This window comes from Saccopteryx leptura, chromosome 11 (genome assembly GCF_036850995.1).
Source record: "Saccopteryx leptura isolate mSacLep1 chromosome 11, mSacLep1_pri_phased_curated, whole genome shotgun sequence".
Classification (NCBI taxonomy): domain Eukaryota; kingdom Metazoa; phylum Chordata; class Mammalia; order Chiroptera; family Emballonuridae; genus Saccopteryx; species Saccopteryx leptura.
In genome coordinates, this window is record NC_089513.1 from 44579126 (window position 1) to 44591375 (window position 12250).

The 12250-nt window shown below is 47.5% G+C and overlaps 1 protein-coding gene across 1 annotated transcript in view; it reads left to right on the forward strand.

The window, feature by feature from the left end:
* Positions 1-12250, forward strand: part of LOC136383042 (UDP-N-acetylglucosamine transporter TMEM241-like) — a 140840-nt gene that overhangs the window by 63958 nt on the left and 64632 nt on the right. Inside the window, 3 exon segments of the mRNA XM_066352542.1 lie at positions 104-139; positions 7323-7427; positions 11585-11678. Coding sequence (XP_066208639.1) covers positions 104-139; positions 7323-7427; positions 11585-11678 — 235 coding nt within the window.

A 12250-nucleotide genomic window follows, 5' to 3' on the forward strand; every position in this document is an offset into this window, starting at 1 on the left:
GCATAGATATAATTTATTAACACAAGATTATGACAACTTTGTGTATGTAAAATGCTTTTCTACTTTACGTTTTATCTTTTCTTTTTTCCCTCTTATTCTCGAGTGACATTGACCAGCAGTACTTAAACTATATATTCAGGTAAAATATGATTTACATTTTGAAAGAGTAACTCATAGACTTCTAGAGCTAATGGATTTTACTTTCCCAATAATATTTTGAGTTGGAGATTCTGAGGCAGTGTTGCCTTCCAGGGAGGCAAGCTAAGTCATTGTGAGGGACCAGAAGCTGAGAAAACCAAAATTGCAGTCCTGCCCTCAGACAAGACAAGGGCCTCTGTCTGCCCCACACTCCACAAGACTGTCTCTCTCCCCACGGGGGTGGTCTGTAAGGCTAAGGGAACATTTTTCCCCTGAGCCTGCAACTTCCCTTCCAGCCTGGGCCCTGGAATTCCCTACCCACGTGCTCCAGAGCTTGACTTCAGCGCCTCCCTGGGTCTGTCTTCCCGACTCATCCCTAGACCCAGTGGTGTCCAAGGACAGGCTGTTAGTGGGAGGGGTGTGGGGGAGGGAGGACCTGCAGGCTCAGGTGTTGCGTGCGTGTGTGAGGCCGTTGGGAGAGGGATGCAGCCCAAGGTGAAGGGCGGCGGGGGTCACACTGGAAGTCAGAGTCAGAGGCTGAACCTCCCAAGGAGGCACATTCAGACAGGAAGCACCAAGGACTCCAAGAATTCTAGATTTTAATTAGATTGTGTTGAGGGTGTATTTGTTTGGGTTGGATAAAATTTGAAACTTGATTGATAACATTTAAATATGGCATATGGATTTCCATTTGTATCCTTGCCCCAAGCCAGACAAAGAACAGGGGTCTGCCCACTAACTAGCATAGCTAGGGGTGCTCTTGGACTTCAGTCGCCTCAGACTGTGCCCTGTGGAACCTACCTGGTGGGAAGCAAGTTTGCCGAATGCAGCCGCTTTCAGTAGAGAGCGCCAAGGTCAGAGAGGCGCCTTCGACATTTCTAGAGGAAGTTACTCAGCTTTAAACACTCAGCGTGAGCTGTATTCTCCATTTGCAGATAAAGCTTATGAATATCTTAATATTTATTAAAGCACTTTTCTTTTTTTTCTTTTTTCTTTTTTTTGTATTTTTCTGAAGCTGGAAATGGGGAGAGACAGTCAGACAGACTCCCGCATGCGCCCGACCGGGATCCACCCGGCACGCCCACCAGGGGCGACGCTCTGCCCACCAGGGGGCGATGCTCTGCCCCTCCGGGGCGTCGCTCTGCCGCAACCAGAGCCACTCTAGCGCCTGGGGCAGAGGCCAAGGAGCCATCCCCAGCGCCCGGGCCATCTTTGCTCCAATGGAGCCTCGGCTGCGGGAGGGGAAGAGAGAGAAAGAGAGGAAGGAGGGGGGGGGGTGGAGAAGCAAATGGGTGCTTCTCCTATGTGCCCTGGCCGGGAATCGAACCCGGGTCCCCCTCACGCCAGGCCGACGCTCTACCGCTGAGCCAACCGGCCAGGGCCTAAAGCACTTTTTTTGAAAGCAGAGTTCACCCCAAGCATGAATTTCACCCACTAGAAACCACTCAGGGAGTAAATGAACATGTCAACCAAGGAGAACCAACAAACAGAAATGTCCAAAGGCCTTTGACTAAAGCACATTTCAAGTGGGGAGGATGCCCAGCAAGCTCTGAAGTACGGGTTGGGAGTAACCTCCCGGCTGCACGCAGGAATGACAGGAGGCATGACTGAAGGGCAGGCAACCAGCACTATGGGTGAGCAGAGTCTTCAGGGATAACACCATGGTTTTGTATGATTTCTTTACAAAGGATGGGCTTTCAACAAATGATCATGGAAAGGGCAGTCCAGAGCAAACGTCACAGTTGTGAGGCAACACCAGGCTGTGGGAGTGGGCAGAAAAATACACATGCTTCTGTGTGGGTAAGTGTGGAATGATGCATGGAGGGAAAAAGGTAATTCAGGTCATCCTGATGGGACACGCGTTCAATTGTGTCATACACAATCTAGAAACATTACCTGAGTCGCTATCAACAGTTCCCTAAGGACACCAGCTCAAATAGTGTGTGAAGCAGCTAAATACACTGACAAGAAGGTGTCACTGTTTTGGGCACAGTATGAGATTATTTAGAAAGAATTCAGTCCACCTTTTTCAAAAAGTATGCAAGGGTTGCTGTGATTGGGCAGCTCCAGTTCCTGCCCACTGGTTTACTTTCTCATTGGACCCATGGGTAACCCCATTTTTAAGATAGAACAGCACTTTGTTTCTTCCCACTTGCTCATTACTCTTTCTATCTAGACTGCCCACAGCCAGCATCTTCCCCACACCTGCACCAGAGAAGACGTAGTAAGAGTCAAGACCCATAGGTACAGTCTCTTTTTCAAGGATCTGCTAATAATTTTTTACCTTTTTTTTTTTTTTTTTTTTTAGCACATGTGAGAGAGAGAAAGAGAAAGACAGACAGATAGGGACAGACAGACAGAAAGGGAGAGAGATGAAAAGATCAATTCTTTGTTGAGGCACCTTAGTTCATTGTTTGCTTTCTAATATGTGCCTTGACCAGGGGCTTTAGCCAAGCCAGTGTCCCCTTGCTCAAACCAGCAACCTTTTGCTCAAGCCAGCAACTTTGGGCTCAAGCCAGCGACCTTGGGTTCAAGCCAGCAACCATGGGGTCATGATTGACCCCATGCTCAAGCTGGTGACACTGCACTGAAGCTGGTGAGCCTGCACTCAAGCTGGGAACCTCGATATTTTGAACCTGGGTCCTCAGTGTCCCCGGCAGATACTCTATCCACTGTGCCACTGCCTGGTCAGACAATTTCTGACACTTTAAATGGAAGCTTTATTGTTTTTGTTTTATTCTCACCTCTTCTTTTTTACTTGCATCTTATTTGGTAGCACTTAGAAAATGTTTTAAAATCTATATATAATTTACATATATGAAATGCAGCTATCTTAAATGTACAGCTTGACCAGTTTTGACAAATATATATACCTATGTAACTCATACCCTATCAAGATATAGAACATTTTTTCTCTACAGATTTTCTCACACCCCCTTTTAGTCATTCTCTCCTCACCCACCACCAAAAGTCACTACTGATCTGGTTTCTGTTACTATAGGAAAGTTTAGTCTAATCTAGAGCTTCATATACATGGGCTTACACGGGAAGTATCCCTTTGTGTCAGGCTCTTTCGTTCAGCATGGTGTTCAGAGATTCACCCAGGTTGTGTGTGTATCACTGGTCTATTCCCTTTTATTGCTGAGTAGTGTGCCATTGTGTGAGCATACCGCCTTTTAACCACTCACCTATTGATGCTCGCCTGAGCTGTTTCCAGGTTTTTGACTGTTATAATAAAGCTGCCATGGACATTTTTATATCAGTGTTTTTGTGGACTTATGTTTTCCTGCCTCTTGGATAAATACCCAGGAGTAGAATTTCTGGATATATATGTATATATATATATATATAAAACTTTTAAGGAAAATGCCAGTTTTCTAAAGTGCGGTCCCATTTTACAGTCCCACCCAGAAATGAATGGGAGTTTCAGTTGCTCCACATCCTCACCGACAGTTGTCAGTCTTACTGCAGCTGTTCTAGGGGGTGGATCCTGGTCTCAGCAGTGCTTCTGACTGAGCTGAGCCTCTCACTCGCTCATGAGTAACTAGAAAGGTAAGCTTTCTTGGAGGTGCAGATGATGCAGCTTAGGTTACAGCCTTTGGGGCACATTGGACATAACGGCAGAGATCAGGTAGTTCTCCAAGTCCTAGGCGCAGGCTCTGCCATTTTTCCCATCAGGACCTGGGTTTCCGTCTTAGTGGGTAGAATCTATGTCCTCCCTCTAATTTCTCAACCTCATGCGTCATGCAGAGGCTCCAAGAGTCTGGGAACCTTGCTTCCCCTCAGACTGTTTTAAGCAGTAATAGAGAAGAGAAATTCTTCCCGTGTTTGAAAGTTGGCCCCTCTCTTGTGATGGTCAAGAGGAAGAATCTCAAGGCACCAGAGGAGCAGGGAGAACCATAGGTCTGACCCAGCAATGACCTTGTTACCTGGTGTGTCCATTGCTCATGTGTGAGATAAAGAAAGCAGCACTGGTCACTTCTGGGAACTGACCTTCCGTTCTCCTGCCAGTTCTGAGGGCTAACTGTGGTGAGAGGAAATTTTCTTGATATTCAAATATCAATTCAGCTTGAATGTGGTAAGATCGTGCCACACTTTCACCAGGGCAATTTCATGCTCTGTGATCTTCAGAGAAAGGAGATTCACTCCCTTGCTCAGAGAGCCAGCAGAATTTTAACCAGACCCAGACTTTATTGCATCAGCTACATGTTAATGCCACAAAACGTGTTTACAACTCTTGAGCCACTTAATTGGTGCTTCAGTTGTGCATTCTGCACTGGATGGTGCAGGGGTTTTTCTGAGCATCTTTACAAAGTTTTTAGGCTCCTGGATCTAGTCCTCATGTGGTGGAGGTCAGCCAGCCACACACTACAACAGCCTCAGGGCTGTTTGTAGCACAGTCACCACACTCGGCTGTTTAGAGGTTGGGGTGCACCCTGTCCATCTAAGAGCGCTACTTTAGTCAAAGAGAAGGCAGGCTGAAGGCGTCAGAGGGCAAGCATTTGGGTCAATTTCAGATTGAGGACCAGCATATCAACTAGAAGGTATTTAGAACATTCCGTCCAAAGGAAGCAAGAGGGGGTTAAGTCTGTCAGATACTCTCAGTTCATAGTGGTTATTGTGTGGCCCAGACAGTTCTCACACAGTGGATGCAAATGATGAGTAAGGTAGTCCCTGTCCCAAGGACTGATAGTTTTAGAAGGACAGCAGGCATGAGGTCAGCTTAGTGCCATGTAAGAAATGTATGGAAATTTTAGAAATGGCTCAGAGAGCGAGCTGTTCTTTTTCTCAATAATTTACAGGATCAGCGTTCAGGATTTGGGTGAGGGATTTAATCTAACTGGTGAATTCCCGAGGATAGTGACTATTTTTGTATCTTCTTCCCTGTCTACCTCTGACCCCTCTACAGCCTGGGCTGGGCTGGAAAGGTTACCAAAGCACCCCGAGTCTAGTTCACCTCTCGATGACAGGCTGGGCGCTGGCAAGAGGCAGTGCCCAAGGAATCTCGAGGTCCTGTGTTTAATATTATCTCCTTCTCTGCCCATCCCTCACGATCACACTGACTGGCTGCAGTTTCTCTCACACTGAGAGGGAAACTGGGAAAGAGCCAGGAGCTGGCAGCTGCCATGGAGACACAGCACATCCTCCACAGACATCCCTCCCCCAGCTGAGCAGGGCTCCGGTGCCCTCTCGGACCGGGTGCTCTGGGTCACCTCGCTGCTCTCACGTCTTTGGGGAAAGGGACTTCAGATGGTGGTCTGAGCCTGATGATGTCATTTACAAAGTCCCTCCACCAATATAGGTCCCAAGTGTATGATAAAGGTACTCAGTGGAGGCCCTGGCTGGTTGGCTCAGCAGTAGAGCATCCACCCAGTGTGTGGAAGTCCCAACTTTGATTCCTGGTCGGGGCACACAGGAGAAGCGATTATCTGCTTCAACACCCCTCCCCCTCCCAGTTATCTTTCTCTTTCTTTTCTCCTCCTGAAGCCATGGCTCGATTGATTCAAGCATGTCAGCCGTGGGTGCTGAGGATGGAGCCTTTGCCTCAGGCACTAAAAATAGCTTGGTTGCCAGCAGCCCCAGACAGGGGTTGGCAGGTGGATCCTGGCTGGGGCTCATGCAAGAGTCTGTCTTTGTATCTCCCCTAATCGCACTTAAAATAAAATAAAAAAGGTACTCAGTGGAATCATGACCCATCAGTACAGAGAGCAAGAACTCTGAACCTCTTACTGGGGTGCACAAAACCCACATCCCATGAGACCCTTTCCTTTTAGTTAAGCACACACATATGCATAAAAGGAACAAAACAATAGTCATAATAAAAAATAAAAAAAAGAAAACAACTCTCCAGAGAAATGGAATTCAGACCTTTCTTTCCCAATACTAGATGGCTGAATCACTTGAAATTATTAGGTCTCTCAGGAAGTGTAGCAGACTATTGTGTTGTTTGTCCTGAAACTCTTGATGAGTAAGAGTGATGGTGAAGGAAATGATGTGTGTACACCCCACTGTGCACCTGCCATGTGGTGCCCACTCGGAAAAATGGCCCTTCTTGCTGCAGTCCATCCAGAACTGAGAGGCAGGCCGAGGCCAGGGGCCTGGAGCGCCTGCCTCTGCCTGCGCCTCAGAAATTCCAGATTTGGAAGGATTAAGCTAACTGCTGTGGAAATGCTTAATTCCTCTTCTTGGGACATTTTTGGAAGGCTTTTTGCTTTTTTAATCTCCTGACTTCTTGTTTGTGACCAAGTTCAAATTCCAGAGAGAGAAGCAGCCAATATGTGTGATTATTTCCTCTTGCACCAAGTGGAACTAAAAGAATGAACTTACTTCACTAGAAATAAATGTGCCCTTTGGACCTTCAGCTAAGATGAGTATGCACGGTCAGTCTGGCCCCGGCACCGTTCACGCAGTAGTTAAGCACAAAAATGAGAAAGGATGTCAGAGGCACACAGCCTTTTTCTAGATATAAGGCAGAAAAGAATAGAAGAATCTTTTGAGAAAATGACTGTTTTTGTCCTGCACTCCACCTCAGGCAGGATGGCTGCCTGGCAGAGAGGAAAGGTCCCAGGGTGGCGAGGGACGGTTCACACTGGGCTCCGCAGTTGCAGAGTTGTGCAATCTTAGGCAAATCTCTTAGCTTTTCTGACCTCTGGTTAAAATGCGGGTAATGAAACTTCATGGAGTTGTTGTAAGGACTGAAAGAGATATTGATAAGAGTGTGGTGGTTACGGGGGGAGGGTGGAGAGGGAAAGGGAAAGGGGGAGGGGGGAGGGGCACAAAGAAAACTAGATAGAAGGTGACAGAGGACAATCTGACTTTGAGTGATGGGTATGCAACATAATTGAACGACAAGATAACCTGGACGTGTTATCTTTGAATATATGTATCCTGATTTATTGATGTCACCCCATTAAAAAAATAAAATTATAAAAAAAATAATAAAAAAAAAAAAAGAAAGAGATTAATGTACATAAAGCTTTTTTAGCATGGGGCCCTGCCCCGGACAGACTCTCACTAAATGGGCATTATATTATTATATTATTATTATTATAAGAAAAAGCCAGTAACATAGAAACCCTGGGAATGCCAGCATGAATTCAGTGCTGGGCAGCTCAGTGCTCAGAGGGTTAACTGTGCTAGAGACCCTTGCGCTGCATTGCTGGGACATTGTAGGGCCCCGGACATGTGGCCTTGGTCTCACTCTTGCTCTGCCCCTCAGGTGATCTCCTCGGAGTCCTGGACTTCCCGTTCCTGTATTTCTACAGATTCCATGGCAGCTGCTGGGCCAGGTAATCTTAACTAGTAAAACCCTCACACTATGAATTTATGTCCCTGTACTACTAGCTGTGTCTTCATTTCGGTGAAGTCCAGGGTCGGTGCCATGATCCAAGTGAGTGGCAGAGAGGTGGCGGGTGCAGGCGTGAGAGCAGCTCCCTGGGCCGACAGCGGTTGCTCTGAACACCCGCAGGGACTCAGGGCTGGCCTGGGACCTTTGAGGAGCCCTGTCCTGCAGCAGTTTTTAGGCCATAGCAGTGGTTTTCAAATTTGCTGAAGACCTAGGATTTCCTGAGTTTTTTTTCTCCACAAGCAGTTCTTAAACAGAATTTCAGTATATAGTATTGACCAAACTGATTGAGTTCAAGGGAAGATTTGGGTCCACAATTCTACCTTCTCAACTCTACCTTGGCCTCCCTCTTGCTCCTGAAGGGTAACCTCCCAAAAAACCCTCAGCTGAACCCCCAAGACTATGAGAAACAGATTTTGGAAAGCATTGACTAGGAGATGCCTGGACAACAAGGAGATCTTTAATAGTGACCTTGGCAAGTATGCAGGGATGTAGACCGATTAAATGGGCAGAATTGGATACATAGAAGTTTATAGCCATCCTAGTTCCCTTTCTTCTCTTTGCTTGACTTTATTACGCGCAGAAGTGGAAAGGTGTCTATGGAAAACCCCACAGCATGTATTCTGATATCGTGGTAAAACCACACTTGGGTTGAATTCCAGCCTTGCTGCTTCCTAATTGTATGATCTGTGGTTAAGTGTTCCTAGATCTCTCAAGCCTTCATTTAGTTCTCTCATCTATAAACTGGAAAAATAGTAGCAATGCAGTGTGACTGTGTGTATTGAATAAGGTACATATTTAAAGCCCTGAGCATTCGCCTAGCCCAATAAATGATGGCCATTGTATTACCTGCTCTGGTCAACTGTAAATAAAATGCCAACAGACCATGAACAATTGCTACATAAAAGTCAGACCACCTATTTCCACACATAGAGGATTTTACCCTGTCAAGTAGTGACTCTTTACAGAGTCAAAACGCTGATCTGTGGCTAGGAACTGTTTCCAATGGGAGTTGTTAGTACCAAAAAAATCAATATTATATAGCGTTTGCTTCTGCATTTGAGCCTCAGATTGATTGATTTATCATCCTCGGAAGACTTTCAGGAGAACACTGACAGAATTCATCTTCCTGGTTCCTGTCATCTGGTCAGGCCTGGTCACTTAGCTAGGAATGTGTGCTAAGCATGTTAGTGCTGTTCTGGTGCCCATGGACTTGTTTGCCTGTGGGTATTTGGCAGCATGGACAAACGGGTTGTGGAGGAGATATGGTTGTTTGGAGTAGAGCAACATCGTTCACAGCTCATTGGTGTTGGCTTTGTGAGATGACATTTTGGCTCCGTTTTTGCCTCTTTTAATCTACAACTTTTTCATAACCCAACATGAGAAATCAGGAATTCTTATTTAAAGCATTTGGAAATATTGATTTGGATTGATTTAATTCTCAGCTTTATTTTACCCCCTGGCTTCAGTCCTTAACCTCTTTTTTTTTTTTTTTTTTTGTATTTTTCTGAAGTTGGAAATGGAGAGGCAGTCAGACAGACTCCCGCATGCGCCCGACTGGGATCCACCCGGCACGCCCACCAGGGGGCGATGTTTCGCCCATCTGGGGCATTGCTCCGTTGCAACCAGAGCCATTCTAGTGCCTGAGGCAGAGGCCACAGAGCATCCTCAGCGCCTGGGCCATCTCTGCTCCAGTGGAACCCTGGCTGCTGGAGAGAAAGAGAGAGACAGAGAAGAAGGAGAGGGGGAGGGGTGGAGAAGCAGATGGGCGCTTCTCCTGTGTGCCCTTGCCGGGAATTGAACCCGGGACTCCCGCATGCCAGGCTGATGCTCTACCACTGAGCCAACTGGCCAGGTCCCTTAACCTCTTTTAAGAGTGTGCTGCTTTTCTTTACCTCATCACGAGGATCCTCCAGGTCCTGGGGGAGCTCAGAAGGGGTCATGGAGGTCTGAGGGGATAGTGGGAGTAGCCATGACCTGGACACCCCATTAGCAGGAAGCCCAGGCTCTTTCATTTCTGGGGTTTTCCCATTGATTTTAAGATCTGCTTCCATAGCAACAGGTAGAAGAGCTGAAAAAAAAGGGGGGGGGAGTTAAGGGTTTATGGGTAATTTAGAAATGATTCACAGACATACAAGTCAAGTGATGGGAGCGAGTCGTGGATGCTTTCGTAAGCATGTAGGTCAAAAACCAGGAGTAGCTCAGTTCCAGCAAGCAGCTGTGCTGAGAGGCGAGGTCAACGTGGACCATGCCCTTCCTCTTGCTAGAGGTGGAGGGGAGAGGAAAGACCAGAGAGGAAGGGGATATGGGAGACTGGACAGGCGCCTGTGAAGTTGTTAACTCCTTGGACGCAGAGGGTGAGAACCACCAAGGAGAGCCCTGAGTGCTGGCTGCCGTGCTTTACACACTCATCTCACAGCCACGGGCACTGGCGGCATCTCTCTCTGTCTCTCTGGCCAAGAGCATCCGTGGTGAGGTTTGAAGAGCTGTGGAAATTGAGATTATAATTTTACCTGTGCCTCAGTTGCTTGTTAATAAAATGAGAATTGGGGCTGGGAACCTTTCTGTTCTGAAAAATGTCTGATTCCCAGAAGGTAGAATGGGGACTGCTATGCTCATTTCTGCTTTAAGATCACAGTGCCAGAGGCAAGAAAAAAAATGGAAAAAGGAAAAAAGGGAATTTGGTCAGGGTTATAAGGATCAATGAACACCACCAAGAACAGAGATTTAGGGCGCTTGATTTCCAGCCTGCTGCTTACCCACAAGGGCCCCTTGCCTTCCAGGTATGAGTGACTCAACATCTGAATCCATAGCTGCCCAGCCTCCCATCTCTACAAGTGCAAATCAGAACAAAATTGCAGGTCAGCCAGGCCAAACAGGCTGATAGACACACAAGGGAAGCCTAATGCCCATCTCTGGTCCTGACCCAAGAATGTGGCTGTGATTGGTCTAATCTAAAGAAGGCACACATTTCTGTGAAATTTGCCTTAATTTAATTCAAGCTGCTGGAAAGTCAGCCTGTCAAACGTTGATGTGATACCTACGATGACCAGGGCTCCATGCTTGGCCCTGTTGGGGACAATACATCGAAGCCCAAGTTCAGGCCCAGACCTCTCAGAGGTCACCATCAGTGTTGGAGCCACACACCAGTACCTATAATAAAGGTCAAATGGCGCCCGAGGCCCTGGGGTGCAAACAGGGACAGCTCATAAGACCCCGCTTTTTGATTTAGGAAGTAACTGCAGTCTTGTGTCTTGGCTTTGCAATTTTCAACTCCAGATAAAGTTCACACTCAGACCCCACTTGCATGTATGTGCTGGAAGTCAGCCCCTGTCACGGGGTTGTCTGCCGTGCTGCCCCAGTCACCCTGCCTCCAAGTGTCAGGAGGAGTGACCGTTCTGTTTGGAGCTCCCTTTACTTTGGACGTGGCCACACAGCGACACTTGAAAATGGCTCCAGAGCAGGCCACTGCTTCCCCTCCCTGCTGGGTCAGTGCCCGGCTGGTGTGGACCTCTGAATAGCCCCGAGATGCTACCCCAGCCTCGGGCCCCTGACGGGGTTCTCTCGGGTCACACACCTGGGCTGCGGCCTCGTTGTCAAAGCGCGGTTTCTGTGCAGGTTCTCCTGGTTTGGGGGGCTGCCGCTACTGCGCCCAGAGTCTTTCAGGTTCTTACCGGAACCGGGACCAGTGCAGCACAGACGCTCCGTCCTCAAATGGTGGATTTCCCTCTGGAATGCTTTCCCTGGCAGTTCATTCTGCTTGAAAACACTGAAGCTCTCCCTCGGCAAGCACAGAGCTCCAGATGTCACAGGGGAGGGAGCAGGAGGTCCTGTCCTCCACGTTTGTTTACTGTCATGATTTAATCAGAGAGCCCTCCCGAATTTCTACACCTGTCCTCCCACCTCTAGTAAAATGCTGTCATCATAGAAAAGTAGAGCTGAATGGGGTTTTTAATTTGGGGTGTTTTAATCTAGAGATCACTGTCAAAGATGAAATAGAAGTGTAATAATTAGAAATTGACTGGTGAAATGTAACAGAAAATAGTTACCTGTTGGCTCAAAGAAGACAAGCCGCACTGACAGAATGTTCTCTCCTCCCAGTGGATTGTTAGGATTCCTTCTCATGTTCAGCACCGTGAAGCTGAAAAGCCTGCTGGCCCCAGGGCAGTGCGCAGCCTGGGTTTTCTTCGCTAAGGTAAGAGAGAGGAGGGGTGGGGCACAAATGGTCTCAGGGCCTTTGTGTCCAGTGTGCTCAGAGCCTGTGTCATGTCAGGTGTGATCTTCCTGCCTGGCCTTCAGCCTGATCCTCAGGCACTCAGGTGACAATTTCTGAGGCCTTCTTTATCATGCTCCTGCAAGGTGACCTGGGTAAATCCCTAACTTTCCTGAGCCTCCACTGACCCATCTGGATATGAGAGGTTTTGCCCAAAAAACCCTCTAAGCCTGCTCCAATTCTAAGAGACTGGACTCCTGGACGCATGGAGAAGTTCATTTTTTTTTTTAACTTTTATTTATTGATTTTAGCGAGAGCGGAAGGGAGAGAGACAGACAAGAACATCGAGCTGTACCTGTATGTTCCCTGACCAAGGATTGAACCGGCAACTTCTGCATTTGGGGACAATGCTCTAACCAGCCGAGCTATCCAGCCAGGGCATGGGGCAGTTCTTATCTTTCTTCCTGAGACCTGTGAGGGTGTACAGAACTCAACTGACTTGCCCAAGAGGTCTCAGCCCATCAGAGGTGATAGAGCAAGGAAAATAGGCCAAT